Source organism: Poecilia reticulata, chromosome 20, assembly GCF_904066995.2.
Source record: "Poecilia reticulata chromosome 20, P_reticulata-male-v2, whole genome shotgun sequence".
NCBI classification, from domain to species: domain Eukaryota; kingdom Metazoa; phylum Chordata; class Actinopteri; order Cyprinodontiformes; family Poeciliidae; genus Poecilia; species Poecilia reticulata.
In genome coordinates this window covers 25,883,377-25,902,999 of record NC_088849.1, presented here as the reverse complement: position 1 = coordinate 25,902,999, position 19,623 = coordinate 25,883,377, and the positions used below count along the sequence as shown (strand labels likewise).

Below are 19,623 nucleotides of genomic sequence, written 5' to 3'. Positions count from 1 at the left end.
AACTGCAATAAAATAAATATTTCACACCCAGACATGATTACTGACAGACGTTAAAACAGGCTGAGAGGCCAATTAATGAACGTTCACAAATCACAAGCTAGGTTTTAAATATTCTGATTTTAGTGTAGAATAATCTAGTTTAAACATTGACATGTTTAAATGGGAGCTAATTAATGAACGTTAAGGTTTTGACAGACGAGGTGGAAATTAGCCGTTAGCCGACTGACGCTAGCATTAGCTCTGTTAGCGTCAGCATGTTTACGGCTGATGTCATGTTGGATTACAGTAAACATGTAAAGTCATGTTGCGTACAGATATTATATACCAATCGTTTTCTTAAAACGTTTTCCTTAAAGAACAAAGTACAAATCGTGGGTTAGCTGAGGCATGCTAGCTGTTAGCCTCTCCAAAGCTAACGCAAGTACTGTTCATAGCTTAGCTAAATGTTGGAAGGATGGACGAAACAAACCATGTAGTTTAATCTATTAAATTGTTTTAAATTTCTTCACGCTTTCCAGTTTAAGACAAGAGTAGAAATATTTATTTTCTTGCAGATATTCAGGTGAAAATCTCATTTCCTGTTAAAATAAAAACCTAATCGGCATCAAGTTGGAGCAGGAATCAGCAGAAACTGCAGGAAACTTGAGCTGAACTTTGTTTGTACTTGTGTCTGGAAGGGAATGATTAATGAGTGTTTGAAAAACAGGCAGTGATTTAAAAATACTTCACAGATGAATCACACTCTGCTTTTATTTTTCTCAGTTTGCATCAGGATTGTTTCAGTCCAGGCTCCATAAATTCCCAGGAATCTGCCTGAGCTCACCTCGTGTGACCGGTGGATTTCTGCGTTGTGTGTGTTGTGTGGTGATCAGACAAACCACAAGACATCAAGTCTGGGATTGGAGGCGGTCTCCGTTTATTTAATCTGTCAATCGGGAGATATTAGCATTAGCACCTAGCATGTGCTCCAGTTCTCCAACCCGATCTATACAAAATAATAGTTAGCATGCATCAAATGATATAAAGGTGTAATAGCAACTCAAATGAAAATATCCAAACACTTATCATTAATACAGAAGGAAAAATAAACATTTGAACAATATAAATGAAAGGATTACAATAGATTATAAAACTTGCCTCTCCCCAGTGGAACGAATAACAAAAGGGGAGAGGAAATTAATAACTTAATATTTATAATAGTCCTGGAGGACCCTGAACAAAAGAAGAAGAAAATAAGGCGGAGTTGGAGGACCAAACCCCTTATAGTAGACACAGAGGAACACAGCAACAGTCAAGTAGAAGCAGACAGATACATGAAATAACACATTTTGTGGAAATATAAAACTATTAATATAGACCCAGTTACATTCACCCCCCTAGATTTACACAAAATTATAAAACCATAAGGAAAATAGACAAACAAACAAACAAAAACCATTCAACACAGGCCAAAAATCACCACAGCCAACTGATAAAGTCGGCAGAAGAGCCATCTAGTAAAAGATTAAGAGGTGACAGAAACCTATCAGACAGGATGCGGTGCCCTATACACCACACCGTTTTGGCCAATGACAATATTCAGAAATAAAATCGTGCACATGCCATCCACGTACTCAACAAAACACTTGCCTAGAAGCATAACAATCAGGTGACCAAAGATGAAGTACTGGGAAAAACAAACAAACAAATGAGAGAAAAAAATAAAAAATTACACAGCCGTAATAGGAGGTTTAACTTTTTGACTCTCCAAAACAGACTCAATCTGGGCCATAGACTCAATCAACCTACACACTGGCTTAATAATCCTGCCAAGACGCGTAGTCACTCTGTGACCTAATCCCTGAAGGTCATTCAAGTCCCTTGGATGACTATGTGACTCAATGGAAGGGATTGAGGGAGCACCTGCACCAGCCCACCCAAGGGGGGCAGAAGACTTCCCATCAGAAGAGGGTAAGTCTTCGCTCCCACATGACGACTGTGCCTGAACCCAGGATGCCGTACGGGCTTCTGCAGACTCACTGGCACAAGGAGGCATACCAGGCACAAGGGTGTCAGCTCCTCTTTCCGAGGTAGAGGTATCGGGCTCCCCAGGGGCAGCAACAAAACTAACAGAGTGCTGCTCACCCAATGAAGGGTCCAAAGGCAAGAAGTTGACCTGGAGTAGGAGGTTGCGATGAACTGTCTTTTCACGTCCTGTCGAATCCCTGATCTTATAAACGTTGAGGCCGGGTTTAGAAGCGACCACCTCAAAAACTGTAGACTCCCATTTATCTGACAGCTTACGTTTCCCTCTCGCGCCCTTGTTTGCCAACAGCACCCGGTCCCCCACCAACAGAGGTAAGCCCCTGACCCTTTTGTTGTACTGCCTTGATTGATGTCTCTGCTCAGAAGCACTGTGTTCTTGAGCCAGGGCCATAGCAGAATGTAAATCATCCATGAGTGACTTGACATAGGCATTGTAATCACAAACTGTGTCATCACGAAGAACACTCTTGAAAATGAGATCAACCGGTAACCGTGGGACCCGTCCAAACATCAGGTAAAAAGGTGCAAACCCAGTCGTTTCATGTACAGTACAATTGTACACAAATGTCATCGACTGAATCATTTGTGGCCACTTCTGCTTCACTCTAGGAGGCAGAGATCTCAACATGCTCCCCAAAGTTCGGTTAAACCTCTCCGTAATGCCATTGCCCATGGGGTGGTAGGGCGTAGTGTGTGATTTCAGAATCCCACCCATATCCAATAATTCTGCCACCAACTCACTCTCAAAGCTTGGGCCCTGGTCAGAGTGTATGCGCTGAGGGAAACCATATATGCAGAAGAAACCCTCCCACAGCTTCTTTGCCACACTCTTAGCTGACTGGTCATGACAGGTGAAGGCATGTGCCAACTTAGTAAAGTGGTCAGTGATTACAAGCACATCCACAGACTTGTTGTGACTGTCTTCAGCTGACCAGAAATCAATGCACACTAACTCAAGAGGAGCACAGGTCTCTATACTCTCCAGTGGTGCCCTGGCAGCTGGCTCAGGGGTCTTACTGAGAACACATCTTGAACACTGCCTTACATAGTTACGCACATCCTTGTCCATATCAAACCAAAAAAAGCGTTGACGAGCCAGCGACAAAGTGCGCGGCTGGCCTTGGTGACCGGCGTTGTCATGTATGCCAGAAAGTACCACTGACCGAAGGGACTCTGGTACGACAAACTGGAAGCGCTTGTGTTTCGTCAAGGGATCTTTTGTGACACGGTAAATAATCCCATCCAAAAGCACAAGTCTATCCCACTGCTTCAAAAGTTTCACGGTCTGCTGACACTCGTTGTGGCGTTCACGTCTAGAAGGCCTCCGCTTCCTGGTCACATAATGGAGAACCCTGGAAAGCGTGGCATCACGCTCCTGTTGAGACTGAAGCTCCGCCTTGGATAGCACAGAGGAAGCATCAACATTAGAAACAACAACTGATGGCAAGTGGTCAGCTAGGGACGTGGCACGGTGTCTAGGCGCCACTTCCCAGTTGCTGATGGATGATAACACCGAAGAGACATCATCGTCAGACATGGAGACATTGACAGCCGTTGAGAACGGTAAGTCAACCAAAGACTGGGGGTGGCAAGTCAGATGAAAAGCTGCCTGCACAGACTCATCCTTCACATCACAGGCCTGCTTCAATAGCTCAGCATAGGGTTCTGCCAGCACACGTTCAGCCAGTGACTTGACAAATGGTCCTCTGCTCAGAGCATCCGCCACAATATTCAACCTGCCCGGAACATACTTGATGTCAAAGGTGTATGGAGAAAGCTTGGAGACCCAGCGTTGCTCACAAGCATCCAACTTTGGCTTGGTCAGAATATACGTGAGAGGGTTATTGTCGGTCCAAACAGTGAATATATGACCCTTGAGCCAGTGACTGAATTTATCACACACTGCCCATTTAAGAGCCAAAAACTCAAGTCTGTGAGCGGGGTACTTGGCTTGGCTACGACTGAGAGACTTGCTAGCAAAAGCAACTGGTCGTGCCCTCTCCTCACCCACCGGTACCTGAGAAAGAACAGCACCCAGACCATCAGTGGAAGCATCTGTGGAAAGGATGAAAGGCCTGTCAAAATCCGGGTGTGCCAAAACCACAGAATTGAGGAGTGCATGTTTCAACTGCACAAAGGCTGCCTCACACTCAGGGGTCCAATCAAGTGGTGTCAGTTTCCTGAACGCCCCAGGTCTCACATGATGACTGATGCCCTTGTGTCTCCTCTTCTGGCCTGCAGTCAAGGCAAAAAGTGGTTTGGCAATACGAGAACATGCAGGGATGAAATGTTGGTAAAATATTACCATCCCAAGAAATGATCTAACCTTCTGCTGAGAGGGAGTGTGACCATCAGCCTCCATTAGATCTGCCTTTGTGAAGCCAGTTATTACTCTCACCTTCTCCTCATCAACAGAGACACCAGATGCACTCACAACATGTCCAAGAAATGCCACAGACCGTCTCAGGAAGTGACACTTTTTCTGAGAGAGTTTCAAGTTGCTGGACCGCAGCCGGGAGAATACAACCCTCAAACGGTTCAACGACTCCTCTTCAGAAGACGCGAACACCAACAGGTCATCCAAATAGCAGAGGAGACTGGAGAAGTTTAAGTCACCAAAGATACTAAGCATCATGCGCATGAACGATGCAGGACTGTTACAGAGACCTTGAGGGAGACGGTTATACTCGTATAGGCCAAGTGGTGTAGTGAAGGCCGTGAAACGTCTGTCGGACTCATGCAGAGGCACGTTGTAAAACCCAGAGGTCAGATCCATGGTGCTGAAGAAGGCATTCCCGCCCAGGGCAGCAAGACAATCAGCTTGGTGGGGCAGTGGATGTGCATCTTTAACTGTCCTAGCGTTAAGCCAACGGAAATCAGTACATATTCTCAAGTCGCCATTCTTCTTCCACACCAACACCAAGGGTGAAGCATATTCACTGATCGACTTACTGATTATGCCTTTCAACTCCATCTCTGATAACACTTCTCTTAACACTTGATATTGCGCTGGGGGCACCCTGCAGAAAGGCAACCTGAAGGGGCGAGCGTCAGATAGATGGATCCGATGGACAAACCCTTTTGCTTCCCCACAGTCCAAATGGTCCTTGGAGAACACATCCTGGAAGCTCAACAACAGATCAGCCAGCTTCCTCCTCCACTCATCGGACACTTCACAACCCTCTAAGTCCACGTCACCAAGTCCACAGTCCTTTAGCATCTGCACAGGATCTGATGATTCACATCCCAGAGAGAATGAGGAAGTAGCCTGGCTTGACTGCACCATGCATGGGCCCGGAGTGACAGGAAAGTCCTCAACGGCCACACATGGGAACACATCAGCCAACTTACTATTGCGGCGCAATATAAGAGGTTTATCAGTGGGATTAAGAACCTTCATGGGAACCCAACGATCACCCCACATCGGTGTAATAACCCGACCAACCAAGATGTTTTTCGGTGTGGAGCGAGCTGAAGTTGGTTCTACAACGACAGTGCTCCCAGGTGACACAGGAGCAGAGGGAGGAAGCCTTCCCCAAACAATGTATTCCTTTCGAGGCAGCAATGTAACGGCTTGCTGCAATGTCACAGTACCCACCTTATCGGGTACCTCTGGGCTCAGCCACCGAGAGGTGCAACTCAGCAACTGGAGGAACTGTTCACAATCAGGGTCAGTTGTATGAGAGGACACCATCTCCCAGTATTTCCCATCAGATTTCATCTTCTGGATTACTGGTCGAAGCACATTTGTGCCAATAATCAACTCATCCCTCTGACCAGGGACAAGGAACATTGGCACTAGACACTTAAGACCGTAGAGCTCTATGTTCAGCTCATAAATGCATTTAGGTCGTGTAATGAGTCCACCACAACCAACAAGGACAACTTTTTCAGGGACAGGTTGTGGAGACAGGACAACACCTGCCGCTCTCAACTTAGCCTCTCCCATTTCACTAAGTGTACATGACATGCTGCCCGAGTCCAGCATCCCTCTCAGTGACGTCTGGCCACCAATCGACACAGGAGCATAAAACAACTCACTAGCTTCCTGAACTCTTTGTGACCCAACCAAAATTATTGTTTTCTCTTCGGGGAAGCTTTTACAACAGTCAACATACACAGAGTGTGGATTACCAGAATTTGTGAGGGTGTTGTTTACAATGCCCATGCTGCCCCTCTCATCACACAGGCTGGTCAGTTTAAATCAACATGTGAAGCAGCATTTGAGGATCTCTGTCCCATTGCCTGCCTGCAGTCACGTTTCACATGTCCTGGCTCAAAACAGTGAAGACATAACCTGAATAGTCTGCAATGTGAATGTGTGGAGTGTTCGCTGGATCCACAGACTCGACATCCTCGGGGCTGTATGCGTCGAGGAACCTGAGATCGACCCGCTGTCTGTTGACCGGTAGCCAGTGACGCATTACACAGAGAGAGAACCTTGTCAAACATGGTCACCATCTGTTGAGTAACAGGTTCGGTAGCAATAACACTGGACACCTCAGTGGGCTGCTGGGTTGTCATAAGGTTTTGTGATGTGTCGGCACAGTCAACAGCCTGTGTATTTGCCACTAAGCCCTTGACCTTCCTCACACGATCATCCAGGCGCTGCTGGACCTCAGCTGCCGTCCACTGTTCTGGTGGTTTCATTTGAAATGACAAGGAAAGGGTGGGGTCAGGACAGTGGCTGATAAACATCATCACAACCTCTGCATTAGGGTCCTCCACACATTTACCGCGCCTGCGGAGGCACTCAACCACAGCATCAATGGACTTATTAAGACGGATCCAATAGTCCATAGCATCCTCACCAGCCTTTGGAACAGTACCATAAAAGTCTCTCATTGGCAAGTTGGAACATGTGAGTTCACTGAAGTGGTGCTTCAAGACATCAAACACAGCATTAATTAACCCACCTCCACACAGTTCAGGGCGGCACCGCAAAGAGACTTTCACCATATCACGGGCTTTGCCTGTTAATCTCGACATCAGGAGCCCATATTGTTCTTCTGGTGTCTCACAGTTAGCCCTAGATAGGTAACACCTCATCAGATCCTCCCATTCTTGAATGGAAAATGTGTCACTATTGTCACCTCTGAAGAACGGAGGGGCTTTGGCTTCAGACTGCACCACAACCTTAACATGGGGGGACTCCAGTAGAGTAGGAGACCCGTTATTAGCAGGGTACTCCCGGGAGTGGCTGGCCTGTTGCATGGTGCACAAGTTAGCTGTAATATTATCTCCAATTTGTTTTGCCAGGTCAGATATTAAACCACTGAGTGCCTCTTGTGCAACATGTGTAGACTGTGAATCAACCAGAGGAACTGGAGTGGAGTTTGCAACAGGTACAAACGTTGGATTTATCGCAGACTGGTCAACTGTGCATTCATTGTGACCAGGTGCCACAGGCCTACCCCTCCCAAAACACAGTGAAGCATTGTGTGAATTTTTTGCTGGACCAAAACTGACACTGCTTCCAACATATTCAAGTTCAGGCAGATTTGCATAAGACATGTCTGAGAATTGTAGCAAAGCATACAGATAAGATGAATAAAATAAAATAAAATAAAAAAAATTAGAATAACGATTTTTTTTAAAAAATTCACACATCCAGAACAAATGCGGAAAGAAAGGAGAAAAAAAAAGAAAAGAAAAAAACTGCTTTTAATGGAAAACTTATTGTTCTGTTTTGTTTTTTTTTATTTGTCGATTCCGAGCGGCTTGCGCCAAAAATGGGTAGTATTAGACCTGAAAGACCGCACCCAGGGCAAAGAGGCTCCAGCGGCGCAGCGTGGAGCCAGGAGCCAGCCAGAGATCGTCACAGGTCCGCTGGACTGGAGAGCGCTGACTGCAGACTCGATCGGAGATGTCTCGGGTCGAACGGCACCAAGTGTGACCGGTGGATTTCTGCGTTGTGTGTGTTGTGTGGTGATCAGACAAACCACAAGACATCAAGTCTGGGATTGGAGGCGGTCTCCGTTTATTTAATCTGTCAATCGGGAGATATTAGCATTAGCACCTAGCATGTGCTCCAGTTCTCCAACCCGATCTCTCCCCAGTGGAACGAATAACAAAAGGGCCCCGCTAACGTACCTGTCAATCGGGAGATATTAGCATTAGCACCTAGCATGTGCTCCAGTTCTCCAACCCGATCTATACAAAATAATAGTTAGCATGCATCAAATGATATAAAGGTGTAATAGCAACTCAAATGAAAATATCCAAACACTTATCATTAATACAGAAGGAAAAATAAACATTTGAACAATATAAATGAAAGGATTACAATAGATTATAAAACTTGCCTCTCCCCAGTGGAACGAATAACAAAAGGGGAGAGGAAATTAATAACTTAATATTTATAATAGTCCTGGAGGACCCTGAACAAAAGAAGAAGAAAATAAGGCGGAGTTGGAGGACCAAACCCCTTATAGTAGACACAGAGGAACACAGCAACAGTCAAGTAGAAGCAGACAGATACATGAAATAACACATTTTGTGGAAATATAAAACTATTAATATAGACCCAGTTACACTCGCTCTGGTTCCCTCACAGTCTCTCAGGTTCTGGTTGCATAATTTGTTTAAAGCAGAAACTTTCAGTGCGACACGACTCACACAGCTCACATCTTTTAGCAGTTTCTCCAGGCGGAAGCTAATAATGTTGTGATCGTTCACAGAAACTTAATCCCAACTGTTGTGTGAACCTGTCGTCTCCGGAAGGTCCAGAAATGAATGAAACATCCAGAAATCAGCCCAGACACAAAGCCGCCTTCAGCTCAGTTTTCTCCCACTGAGGGATTTTACTTCCCTCATGCTGTTTCTGCAGCGAGACGCTGAAGGTCAGATGATCCGTCAGCCTCTGAGGTAGAAGCAGCTTTAAAGGGAAGCTGTTTTACTACGAATCTATTCTTAGAAGAGGAAATAGATCGTCTTCAGAAGCTTCAAAGCGCTTGAGAAATACTCTTAATTGGGCCAAATCGAGCAGACAGGAGTCCTTCCTGCTGCTGAGGAGACGGATTCTCCAGCAAAGTCACGACGACGAGTCGGTCGCAATAAATTCAGCGAGAGAAACCGACGGCTGACGTCACGCTGCCAACTGCAGGAGCGACTCGTTCACATGAAGAGAAGAGGCATTTCTCTGGTTTCTTTGAATAAAACGCTTTTTACTGAACTATCATTTTAAAATCTACTGATTCAGAAAAAGAATCCGTAGATTTGGATGTAATTTGGTTCTTATGCAGATCAAAGATGGGTTTTTAAATGTGTTTTCACGCCTGATAGAACAATAAATTTGGTCTGATTGATGAGAAACCTGTTCCCCTCCTCGCCTGTGGGGGCGCTGCACGAAAAACCACTGAAAGAAATTACATAAAAACCTCTGAAGACACTGAGCGCAACTTCCTTCCTCAACAAATGGAAACAAAAATGAGGAGGCGTCAGATTTTAGCGGTTGGAGGATTTCTCTTTTGACTACGAGCCATTTCTCCTGCTAGCGCTAAGCTAGCAGGTTTGTTTTGGTTGCGTTTACCCAGAATGCCCTGCAGACCAAAGCTCACTTTCTTGGTCCGATTATGCATTCACACCTTCCCAAACAAACTGGACTTTGACAAGACAAATGGACTGGATCTAAACAGCCCAAACAGAGCTGGTGTCAAAGGACCTTATTATTATTTAGACGTTTTCAGAAACGAGTCGTTGATGTCACATAAAATACACGATTCGTTCTCCTGACAGAGTTTGACTAAAACCCCCTCAGACTCCATGAAGTCTGTAAACCTCCTGCTTTAGCCGACCGACCGCTGCAGAATCAGGTTGTTTCAGGAATGAAAACTTCCTGCAATCAGTCAGAACATGAACTTTACTGTGGGCAGTTCATGTGGTCCAGTTACTTCTACCAGTGAGTTTATTCTAATTATTATTGTAATTACAGTTAACTAGAACGAAATGGGGCTAAATAATAATGTCTACTTTCTTGTATAGTGTTTGATTTGAGTGAAAACCAACAAAACAACTTATATCACGGTTCTGTTGCAGGCTGTGAAACGTAAATATCCCGGACGAGCCCCCAAATGCTGGAGGACAGAATTAGGGGCTCAGGATAAAATGTTTAGGTTTTATTTTTTATTTTACATTTCTTCTGTCTTCTCTTCTTCTTCCAGCTCCCAGCATCATAAATGACACGACAGTTTCTGTCTCTCTGCGTGTTTATGCCATGTTTCACTTCTTCCGCTCAGATTTTATCAGAATGTCTTGGATAGTTTAGTTTTTGTATTTTCTGAACCCAGTTTGTTATCGTGTTGATTTTATTCTTCCGGTTTCGGTTTTTGCTGCCCACACGTACCTGCTCTGGTTTGTAGTTTCAACATCTGCATTCCTTTCATTATTTCTGTTCATCCTGCCGTTCGCCTCGAGTCAGAAACCGTTTCATTCGACTGTCTCTGTCCAGCTATGTTGAGTTTTTAGTTTTGGAGGAATTTGAGTTTTAGCTTTTTAGTCCTAATCATATTCTGTTAACCTGACGTCTCAAATCCAACTGACTTTATCTTCAGATGTAGATTCTTTGCTGAGTAAGAACTATAAAAATGTGATTTCAACAGAGTAACGGATCCACTTCCACCTGAGTTTACGGTTAAATTATTGTAACAACATATTAGCTTCCCTTTTTAGCCCTAAAAGATGAACCACAGCTGATTTCATGGTGTTATAATGAAGCTATTAAACGAAGCTTGTTGGACCAGAGTAGAGAAGAAAACGGCCTTGACCCAGTTAGCAGTGATCTAAACATTGTTGCTCTTCATCTTCATTTGATGCCATTCTGGACAAGCAGGCGAGTGCAGCGAGGCGACATGTAGCAATTTAGAGAAAACATTCCTACATGGACGTTTTGTCCTAATCTCACATCCAGTGCTACTGAAACAAAGCAAATGAAACCTTTTGGTGTTTTGGTGGAGCTGATTACATTCATAGCATTAAATAAGAGTCTAATAGAAATCCTGTATTTTATAAATATGATGTGTTTGCGTTCACTTCAGGAAGTATATAATTGACCCTACGATTGCACTCACAACTGGCCACGAATAATCTTCCTTTAAATTTGACCTATTATGCTTCCTTGGAACCGGTTAGGATCGGTCTATGGCCTATACAAAACATATTTATTACATTTTTTGCACAAAATTATTCTTAGATGACATTTGAATCTATTTTACGCTCCTTTCAGAATGAGCAGTTTTCACTCTAAATCCAGAAAAGCTGCTGCGGCTGCTGGCCACGCCCCCCCCAACTCATCGTTTGCAGCCATTTTCACGTACGAGTGTAAAACAGACGGGCAACTATACAGCCGTACATCTCTGAAAAGCAGAAGTGGAGCCTCCAGTACAACAAACAAGAACGCAGCAAGTGGTTTCCGGATGCTAAGTCAACAACAAGACACTGGTCTTGTCCAGCAGCCATTGTACAGCACATAGAGCAGTAAAAGCAGCTGAGCAGACATGCTGGGTTGCTAGGTAACGGATGGAATTCTGCTGGAGTTGCTAGGTAACGGGTTGGTTGCTAGGTGACGCTACATTCCGTAAGGTTTTTTGAAAGGCTCATTTTCCAGACACCAAAAAAACAAAAACCAACTGCATGAGTTCTTTTCAAACGTTTGGGATGATTTTAGAAGCTTTACAAAAAAAAACAAATGCAAAAATGTGAATTTCAAAAGAAGATGAGAGATTACCGTTAGATTAAAATTACAAATCTACGAGAAAATCCTGCTCCAAGCTTTCTATGTTTGTAGGATCATGTCTAGAAAAACCCGGTTTGGAGCCAAAATGAGATTTATGTAGGAAACATGGTGACATTCAATCGTTTTGGTTAACAGGGAAAAATATTTTGCACACATTGCAAATAAGTTTGCAATTTCAAGGCAGAAGAAATGTAGAAAATGATAAAGCAATAATGAAACAATGGTCAAAAATCTGCAGTTACCAAGGAGACCATAAGCTAACAAGGTTAGAAATACCAACTAGATTTAATTTAAAAGGTAAATATGAAGCAGATCAACCATCACTGGCTCCTGTAATTAATTCAACCTGTGGTTCAGTGGAGATCAGAGGTAAAAACACGTCACGTCGTCACAACGTCCACGGCCCGATTCCCTCTAAACGGCCCGTTTGTTCCCGTTTGCTGTGGCTTCAGGAGGAACCGACAGTAATTTGTTGGTTCCTTCGTCGCCCAGTGAGATCACCCTGGAAATTGCAGGTTGCATGAAAGAGTCACATGTTGTGATGTTTTCAGGAAGTAGAATCACAAAAGATTCCCTGTCTGCGAACAAAAGGCCGTGGCGTCGCAGCATCCGAACGTTTGTCTCCAAATTAAAGCCTTTCAGCGGGAATCTGAAGGAGATGAGAGCTCGTCTTTAGCTGCAGGGCGGCCACAGAGGAAAGGTCGCTCTTTGAGCAAACGGGGATTTATCAGCAAATCCATCAGAGTCATTGTAAAGGCAGCACTTCCTCTGCATGCGGCGGGACGACCCGGCTGATGGAGTCCAGCTCAGGAAAAGAAGAAGCTGCTGCAGCCACCAAGGAAACCTCAGAGGCTGCAGCTTCTTCTTCTTCTTCTCGTTTCCCGATAAGAACATCCTGATGTTCGCACTCTGCGACGCGCTGATGCCTGGACGAAGACGCTCCTGATGGGGTTTTGATCCCTGATGGTGCCGAACTCTCGGTTCAGCTGGAGACCAAAACTTTCCAGCCGCTGATCGTAACAGAATGAAGGAAACTGAGGGTTAAGCTGCAAAATCATTTAAAGTTTGTTGATCTTTGAGAATTATTATTACCATTTTATTAGTTGAAAATGGTCTGAAAACAACATTATCATTTATTTATTATTATCATTTATTATTTATTTGGTATTTATCATAATACCAATCAGCTACGCTCCTTCTGTCGGTAAAAACTTCCACAGCGAAGAGTGTTGTTGGTCTGTGGTGCGTTTACTTATCAAATGAAGGTCGGATTTTCCAGTTTCTCAGCCCAGGTGTATATTTCTGATGTGGTTTAAATCACTGAATGAACGGCAGGAGAATCTTCTTTAACCTGCTCGTTTTTACAGTGTGGTCACAGAAAACCTTCGCAGGGAGCTGAAATAAAGGCGGCATTTCGATCAATAAAACTGATTGAATAATAAACTCTGATTCCTTATCCGGTCCAACACCTGAAGGTGTTTCTTTAAGAGGAAACCTGCGCAGCCGCTTCACTCCACGCCTGAATTAACCGATTTTAACGCTTCGCTGCTCTGCAACACCAGGCGGACGTCTCTTCCTCTTTCCAAAGCCGCAGCGCCGTCAGCGTTTAAATAAAACCAGGGAGCCGAGGGGAGGGACAGGCGGGACACCAGAACCTGATCCGGTTTCTGTTTCACCTTTTTTTTATCACGTTTGAGAAAAAATGACATCAAAATTTCTACGTCTCTTCAGATCCATTATAATTTCTGAAAACAGAAGCCATGTGGTGAAGTTTCCAGGAAATAAAATTATTTAATTTGGGATAATTACGGACAATGCTAATTAATTCCCATTAACTTCTAGCTTGGAGAGTCTGATGGTGAAAGCTAATCAGGGCTAAGATGATTTGCAGCAGCGGAGCATGATCAGTCAAACTCAAAGAAAACACGTTTTCCTGGTTTTTAGAAAACTCTCCGTGACGACAGCAGCGGCTCAATCAAATCCCTTCAAATCAACGGATCCAGCTGCAAACTTCCATCCATCCATCCATTTTCTTTCACCCTTGTCCCTCAGTGGGGTCAGGAGGGTTGCTGGTGCCTCTCCAGCTAACGTTCCAGGCGAGAGGCGGGGTCACCTGGACAGGTCACCTGGACAGGTCACCTGGACAGGTCACCTGGACAGGTCGCCAGTCTGTCGCAGGGCAACACAGAGACACACAGGACACACAACCATGCACACACACACTCACACCTAGGGACAATTTGGAGAGACCAATTAACCTGACAGTCATGTTTTTGGACTGTGGGAGGAAACCGGAGTACCTGGAGAAAACCCACCATGCACAGGGAGAACATGGAGACTCCATGCAGAAAGACCGGGAATCGAACCCAGAACCTTCTTGCTGCAAGGCAACAGCTCTACCAACTGCACCACTGTGCAGCCCCCAGCTGCAAACTTCTGCTAATTAAATAAATAAACGGCTGGATGGTTTTCAAAATAAAACAGGAAACGTGAAGCTGGTGTCTGAATCTTTAACAGCTAATTTGTGCGTCCAGAGCAGAAGCTGCAGGGAGAGGAATCGGTTTCCTGAGATCAGGGAGAAAATCCAGATCCGGCCGAAGAGCAGCCCGGCTGCAGCCCGGCTCTTCAGCCGGCTCTGTTCATGTGTTCATCGTGTTTTACAAGCTCACACAGATTGTGCTAATTCTGCCCCATCAATCATTTTCTGCAGAGGAGGTGTCAACTTGTGGAAACGTCAGATCGATTCGCCGCGTCCAGCAGACGTGTTAATTACCTTGGAGGTAAAACAATCCACAGAAATAAACCGGCAGGTTGTCAAGAACAACCTGAGTTTATCTGTGATGTGAAGTCGTGATGAAGAGAGGAGGAAACAGAAACGGATTCTAGAAAAATACATTTTAACCTGCTGTAAATTCACTCAGTAGTAAATATCAACAGTTCATGTAAAAAATATGTGAATGAAAAGGAGGATAAACCTTCATCTGCCTCTTTTTCACGTAAAAATGAAATTATATATTCAGAAAACTATTAAAACATATTTTAAATACGCAACAAAACATCAGTTTATTCAGCTGCTTTTCGCTTCGTCATCATAATTTTCTAAATTATTTTAAAAACAGTTTTACTCCATGAACTGAAACCTTCAGCTGAAATGCATCTGTTTTTTAAATTTCAGCTCCTTTTACGTCAAATATTAGGACCAAAATATAAAGTTAAGTGTAAATGTTGGTGTTTTAAGAAGCAAATTGACAATAAGGAACAAAAATAAGAAAATAAAATGTTTCCAAATCAGTTTGATTCAATAAAAACTGCAGCTGTTTCTGATCTGGTGAGTTTCTGGTTAAAACATGTTTGTTTTTCATTCAGAGGGAAGAAAATACAGAAATTTTACTAAAGTAAGAGAATAAATACTTTATAGTAAAATTAAACAGTACAGCATAGTAAAAATACGCAATTATTCAGAAAAGTTACTAAAGTAAATGTGGATTAACTCTGGATAAGGAGCAAACAGTGAGTTATATAAACTATAAAACCTTTTGTTTAGTGATTCCTTTACATGAACTGATTTAAATAAATGTTTAAAACCCCAGTGAGGAGACCAAATAAGCACAGTGAGTCCAGGTAAGCTGAGGTTTGCGTGTCTTACCTTGTAGACCTGCCCATAGGTGCCGTTTCCAACCAGTTCGACGAGCTCAAAGATCCCAGCCGGGTCCTGAAACAGAGAGGAAGAGCTGAGCGACGAGGGGAAACCGGCTGACCTTCACGCACCAACACGCCGTGATGAAAGCGCCGCTGCACACCTTAAGGTCCTTCCTGTCAGCACCACGGTTCCTGCAGGGGGGAAACTCTGCAACACGTTCAAATCCCCTCAAAACTCAACTTTCTGTGTCGTTTGCAGGCGCGGAGCTATGGGGGGGGCTGAGGGGGCGGCTGCCCCCCGAGCCGGGCCGGATGGGGGCTCGGATCTGGAGGCGCCAGGGAGGGAGGTTTCAAGTCGCTTAGCCGAAATGCTTCCTGGGTAAAAATCTGAATCTGTTGAGCCCCCCCTCAACAGTTTCAGTCTAACCTCCCACCCAAAAGTTTCCAGCAGTCGATGCACGTAAGGGGCCCAATGATAAATTGTTGCCTTTTAGGCCTATTTGGTCACTAGCGACTAATAACAAGTCGCTAGTTAATAACTAGCGACTTGTTCCGCTAGAGGTCGTTTGTGAAACATACTTTATGAAAAAAACATCTGAATGAGGTTAGATGAATGTTTTCTACTTTATATGTAAATGACTCAGAAAGTTTAATCTAAATACAAGTGAAGGTTTTGTGTAAAGTAGAAGTTGCTACATTTCAGCCATCTTGTCGTCTTTTCAGACGTTTGATCAGTTTATCAATCCGTGATAATTAACCGTCTTCTGGTTATGTTGTAAAATAAACAGCATTCAAAAGTATTTAAATCAAAACTTTCCCTTTAATCTCTTGGCTTCTTTGGCTTAATAAAATGTTTTTATAACAAATCCTCTGAATCATTTTGCTCAGGATCCGACATCGGCTACATGAAGCCATAAAAACACAGAATAACTTCCTTCTGTTTTACCTCCTCATAAAAACACTTTAATCTGTTAAACCTGATTCTCTACACCTGTTGACACAGCTTAAGCTAGCTGTTAGCCTCGGCTAAAGCTAACAGTTCTTCATTTTCTTCTTTGTGAAAATAGAAAGAAAATTTCATTTAAATGTTCATGAATTTCATCCAGGCTTTTTGAAACAACTGCAGATGTAGGATTTAAATCATTAATAATAACAAGTATTTTAATTTAAAACAGGAACTTAGCTTCCTAGCAGAGCTAAGCTAAATAGCCATAGCTAGATGCTAAAGCTAGTTTTCAGCTTTGCAGCTTCTAGGACAGAAAGTTGGTATTAAAGAAAAGCAGAAACACTCAAAAAACACATTTAGGAGGTTAACTGAAGGCTGAATCAATTTATTGATAAAATATGGTTGTTCAATATTTTTAGCTTTTAACTTCAGTTAATTTAGCAAGATTAAGCATTAAATTTCCTACACCAAAGGTAAAACAAATAGCTAAACAGTGATTCTTTCTAAACATGCCTGATGAAACTCAGGTATAAAATATCTCAGGTAAAAAGCATCTCAGGTAAACTCACAATCTTATTTCCAAGTTGATTAAAAACCATAAAATCCCCCAAACAGACGCAGATCTAAAGGTGTACCTGTGTGTGTGTGTGTGTGTGTGTGTGTGTGTGTGTGTGTGTGTGTGTGTGTGTGTGTGTGTGTGTGTGTGTGTGTGTGTGTGTACAGTAGCCCACAGGAGAGCGTATTAAAGTGCATCCTCCTGAAAAGGATTAGCTTAAAAAGCCACGTTCGTTTCCACTCAAGGTCAAAGTCAAGCACATGAAATCCCGGAGGACAGAGCCTCACGTGCGCGCGCCTCCACGTGCACACGTTTACCTGTTACACTGTAAGAAGAAAACACAACACCTGTCACAGCTGACATGTTTGTTTTTATCGAACAGAGAGAAATCCAGCTATGTGTGGCGGCTAACGGTTTCCTGGTGTTGATTACATCAACATCGTTTCTGCTTATTGACTCAGACATGAACCATCAGATCACAGGAACATTACAGGTTAACAGGTTAACAGGTTAACACGGGACGGCAGGATTCAGCTGCTGCAGCTGCTGCAGCTGCTGGCTCCTACAGGTTAACAGGTTAACACAGGACGGTAGGATTCAGCCGCAAGCTGCTGCAGCTGCTGGCTGCTGCAGCTGCTGGCTGCTGGCTGCTGCAGCTGCTGGCTGCTGCAGCTGCTGGCTGCTACAGGTTAACACAGGACGGTAGGATTCAGCCGCAAGCTGCTGCAGCTGCTGGCTGCTGCAGCTGCTGGCTGCTGCAGCTGCAGCAGCTGGCTGCTGCAGCTGCTGGCTGCTACAGGTTAACAGGTTAACACAGGACGGTAGGATTCAGCCGCAAGCTGCTGCAGCTGCTGGCTGCTGCAGCTGCTGGCTGCTGCAGCTGCTGGCTGCTGCAGCTGCCTGCTGGCTGCTGCAGCTGCTGGCTGCTACAGGTTAACACAGGACGGTAGGATTCAGCCGCAAGCTGCTGCAGCTGCTGGCTGCTGCAGCTGCTGGCTGCTGCAGCTGCAGCAGCTGGCTGCTGCAGCTGCTGGCTGCTACAGGTTAACAGGTTAACACAGGACGGTAGGATTCAGCCGCAAGCTGCTGCAGCTGCTGGCTGCTGCAGCTGCTGGCTGCTGCAGCTGCTGGCTGCTAGCTGCTGGCTGCTACAGGTTAACAGGTTAACACAGGACGGTAGGATTCAGCCGCAAGCTGCTGCAGCAGCTGCAGATTACAGGTTAACTGCATAAAACGCTGGTTTCCATTGTGTTTGAGTTAATAACTAACTGGCAGCACTGAGGCCTGGAAGTGACCAAATAGGCCTAAAAGGCACCAAGCAGATGAAAACTCTTGATCATTTCTGATTAATATGAATATTTCTGTTCAGCTGCATTTCATCTGACTGGATAATTTACTAAAAAACACCAACAGAAACAAATCAGTAAAACATGGCTGCAGTATCAGCTCACCTAGAACTAGTTCATTCATCAACCTTTTAATAAAATAAAACCTTTAATAAAATACATCCTGATGCCACTATGTAGCTTATTAAACCTGTTTATCTGTAGTTTAATGTGGCTGAACTCTTTAAAAAACCTATTTTCATGTTTCCAAATTAAATTTCAACAGAAAATGTGTCCATTAAGACTTTATAATTAATTACCTTTTTAATAAAATCCTGATTATGTTTAAACACCTCAGCTGATAAAGTTGCTGAACAGATTGAACTCTGACCTCGTTCATTCATCACACGCAGTTAGCATAAAGCTAGCCGCAGTTTGGACTTTTGGCTTATATTGTGACGTCACTACTAAAAACAGCACAACAGTCACCACGCGCTTACCGTTATAGGGGGACGTAATGACTGATTCTGGATAAAAACCTTCAATTTTGTCCAAAAATGTCTCAGTTTTCATCAACTGCTAGACAGAGAGAGAGAACTGTAATAACATGACCGGAGCGTGTCGACATTTTATGACATTTTATGACGACACGGCCAAATTTGCAGTACCGTAAATCCGCCACACGTAGCGCTATCTGAAAAGTTCCAACGGTTTCTGAAAGGGGAGACGTTGCGCTTTCCAGCCAATATCGGGTTATTACGGTAATCTCACAGCTGCAGAGGGTGAAATTAATCCGGAGGGGGGGCACGGTATATTGCGAAAATAAGTTCCAGTTGTTATGGATACATGGGTAAATATATCATCTCACAGGGCATTTAAAGAACTACTTACAATTAAAATAAGGAAGAAATATACAGGCAGACATTTGAAACTTGGGCGTAAAAGGCATTTTCTAAAGTCTGTTCATAATATACTGGAAAGAAACGTTTATAAGCAACTCCTGATGCGATCTACCAGCAGAAGGTCAAAGTTACGTTGGTTTGATTATTGGTCTCTGAAAAACACAGAGACTCAACAACCATGAGGACAAATAACACACAAAATAACACAGAAAAATAATGTGCAAAATGAAGAAAACAGTCCAATAGAAACAAAAAAAATCAGAATGTCGAGTCTGAAATAATTAAATAATGAACTAAAAACTACCAAAGTAGAACTGCATTGTAGCTGTAAAGTGTAAACTAAACACGACTAGAAACTGACCAGATACAACAAAACATTCAAAAATAAATAATCCGTGTCTGTAAGATTACAATCCATCTCAATGAAGCAAAAACGTCAGCAAGGATTTCTAGAAACAATCACTCAGAGTTTTAACAACCAGTAAAACAGCCACCAT

The 19,623-nt window shown here is 43.7% G+C and overlaps 1 protein-coding gene across 12 annotated transcripts in view; it reads right to left on the bottom strand.

Annotated features, from left to right (window-relative positions):
- Window positions 1-19,623, bottom strand: part of tnikb (TRAF2 and NCK interacting kinase b) — a 65,192-nt gene that overhangs the window by 41,277 nt on the left and 4,292 nt on the right. For all 12 annotated transcript variants that reach the window (XM_081601771.1, XM_081601759.1, XM_081601760.1 and 9 more), the window contains exon 2: window positions 15,405-15,470. In XM_081601771.1, the coding sequence (XP_081457897.1) occupies window positions 15,405-15,470 (66 nt within the window). The remainder of the gene's footprint in view (window positions 1-15,404; window positions 15,471-19,623) is intronic.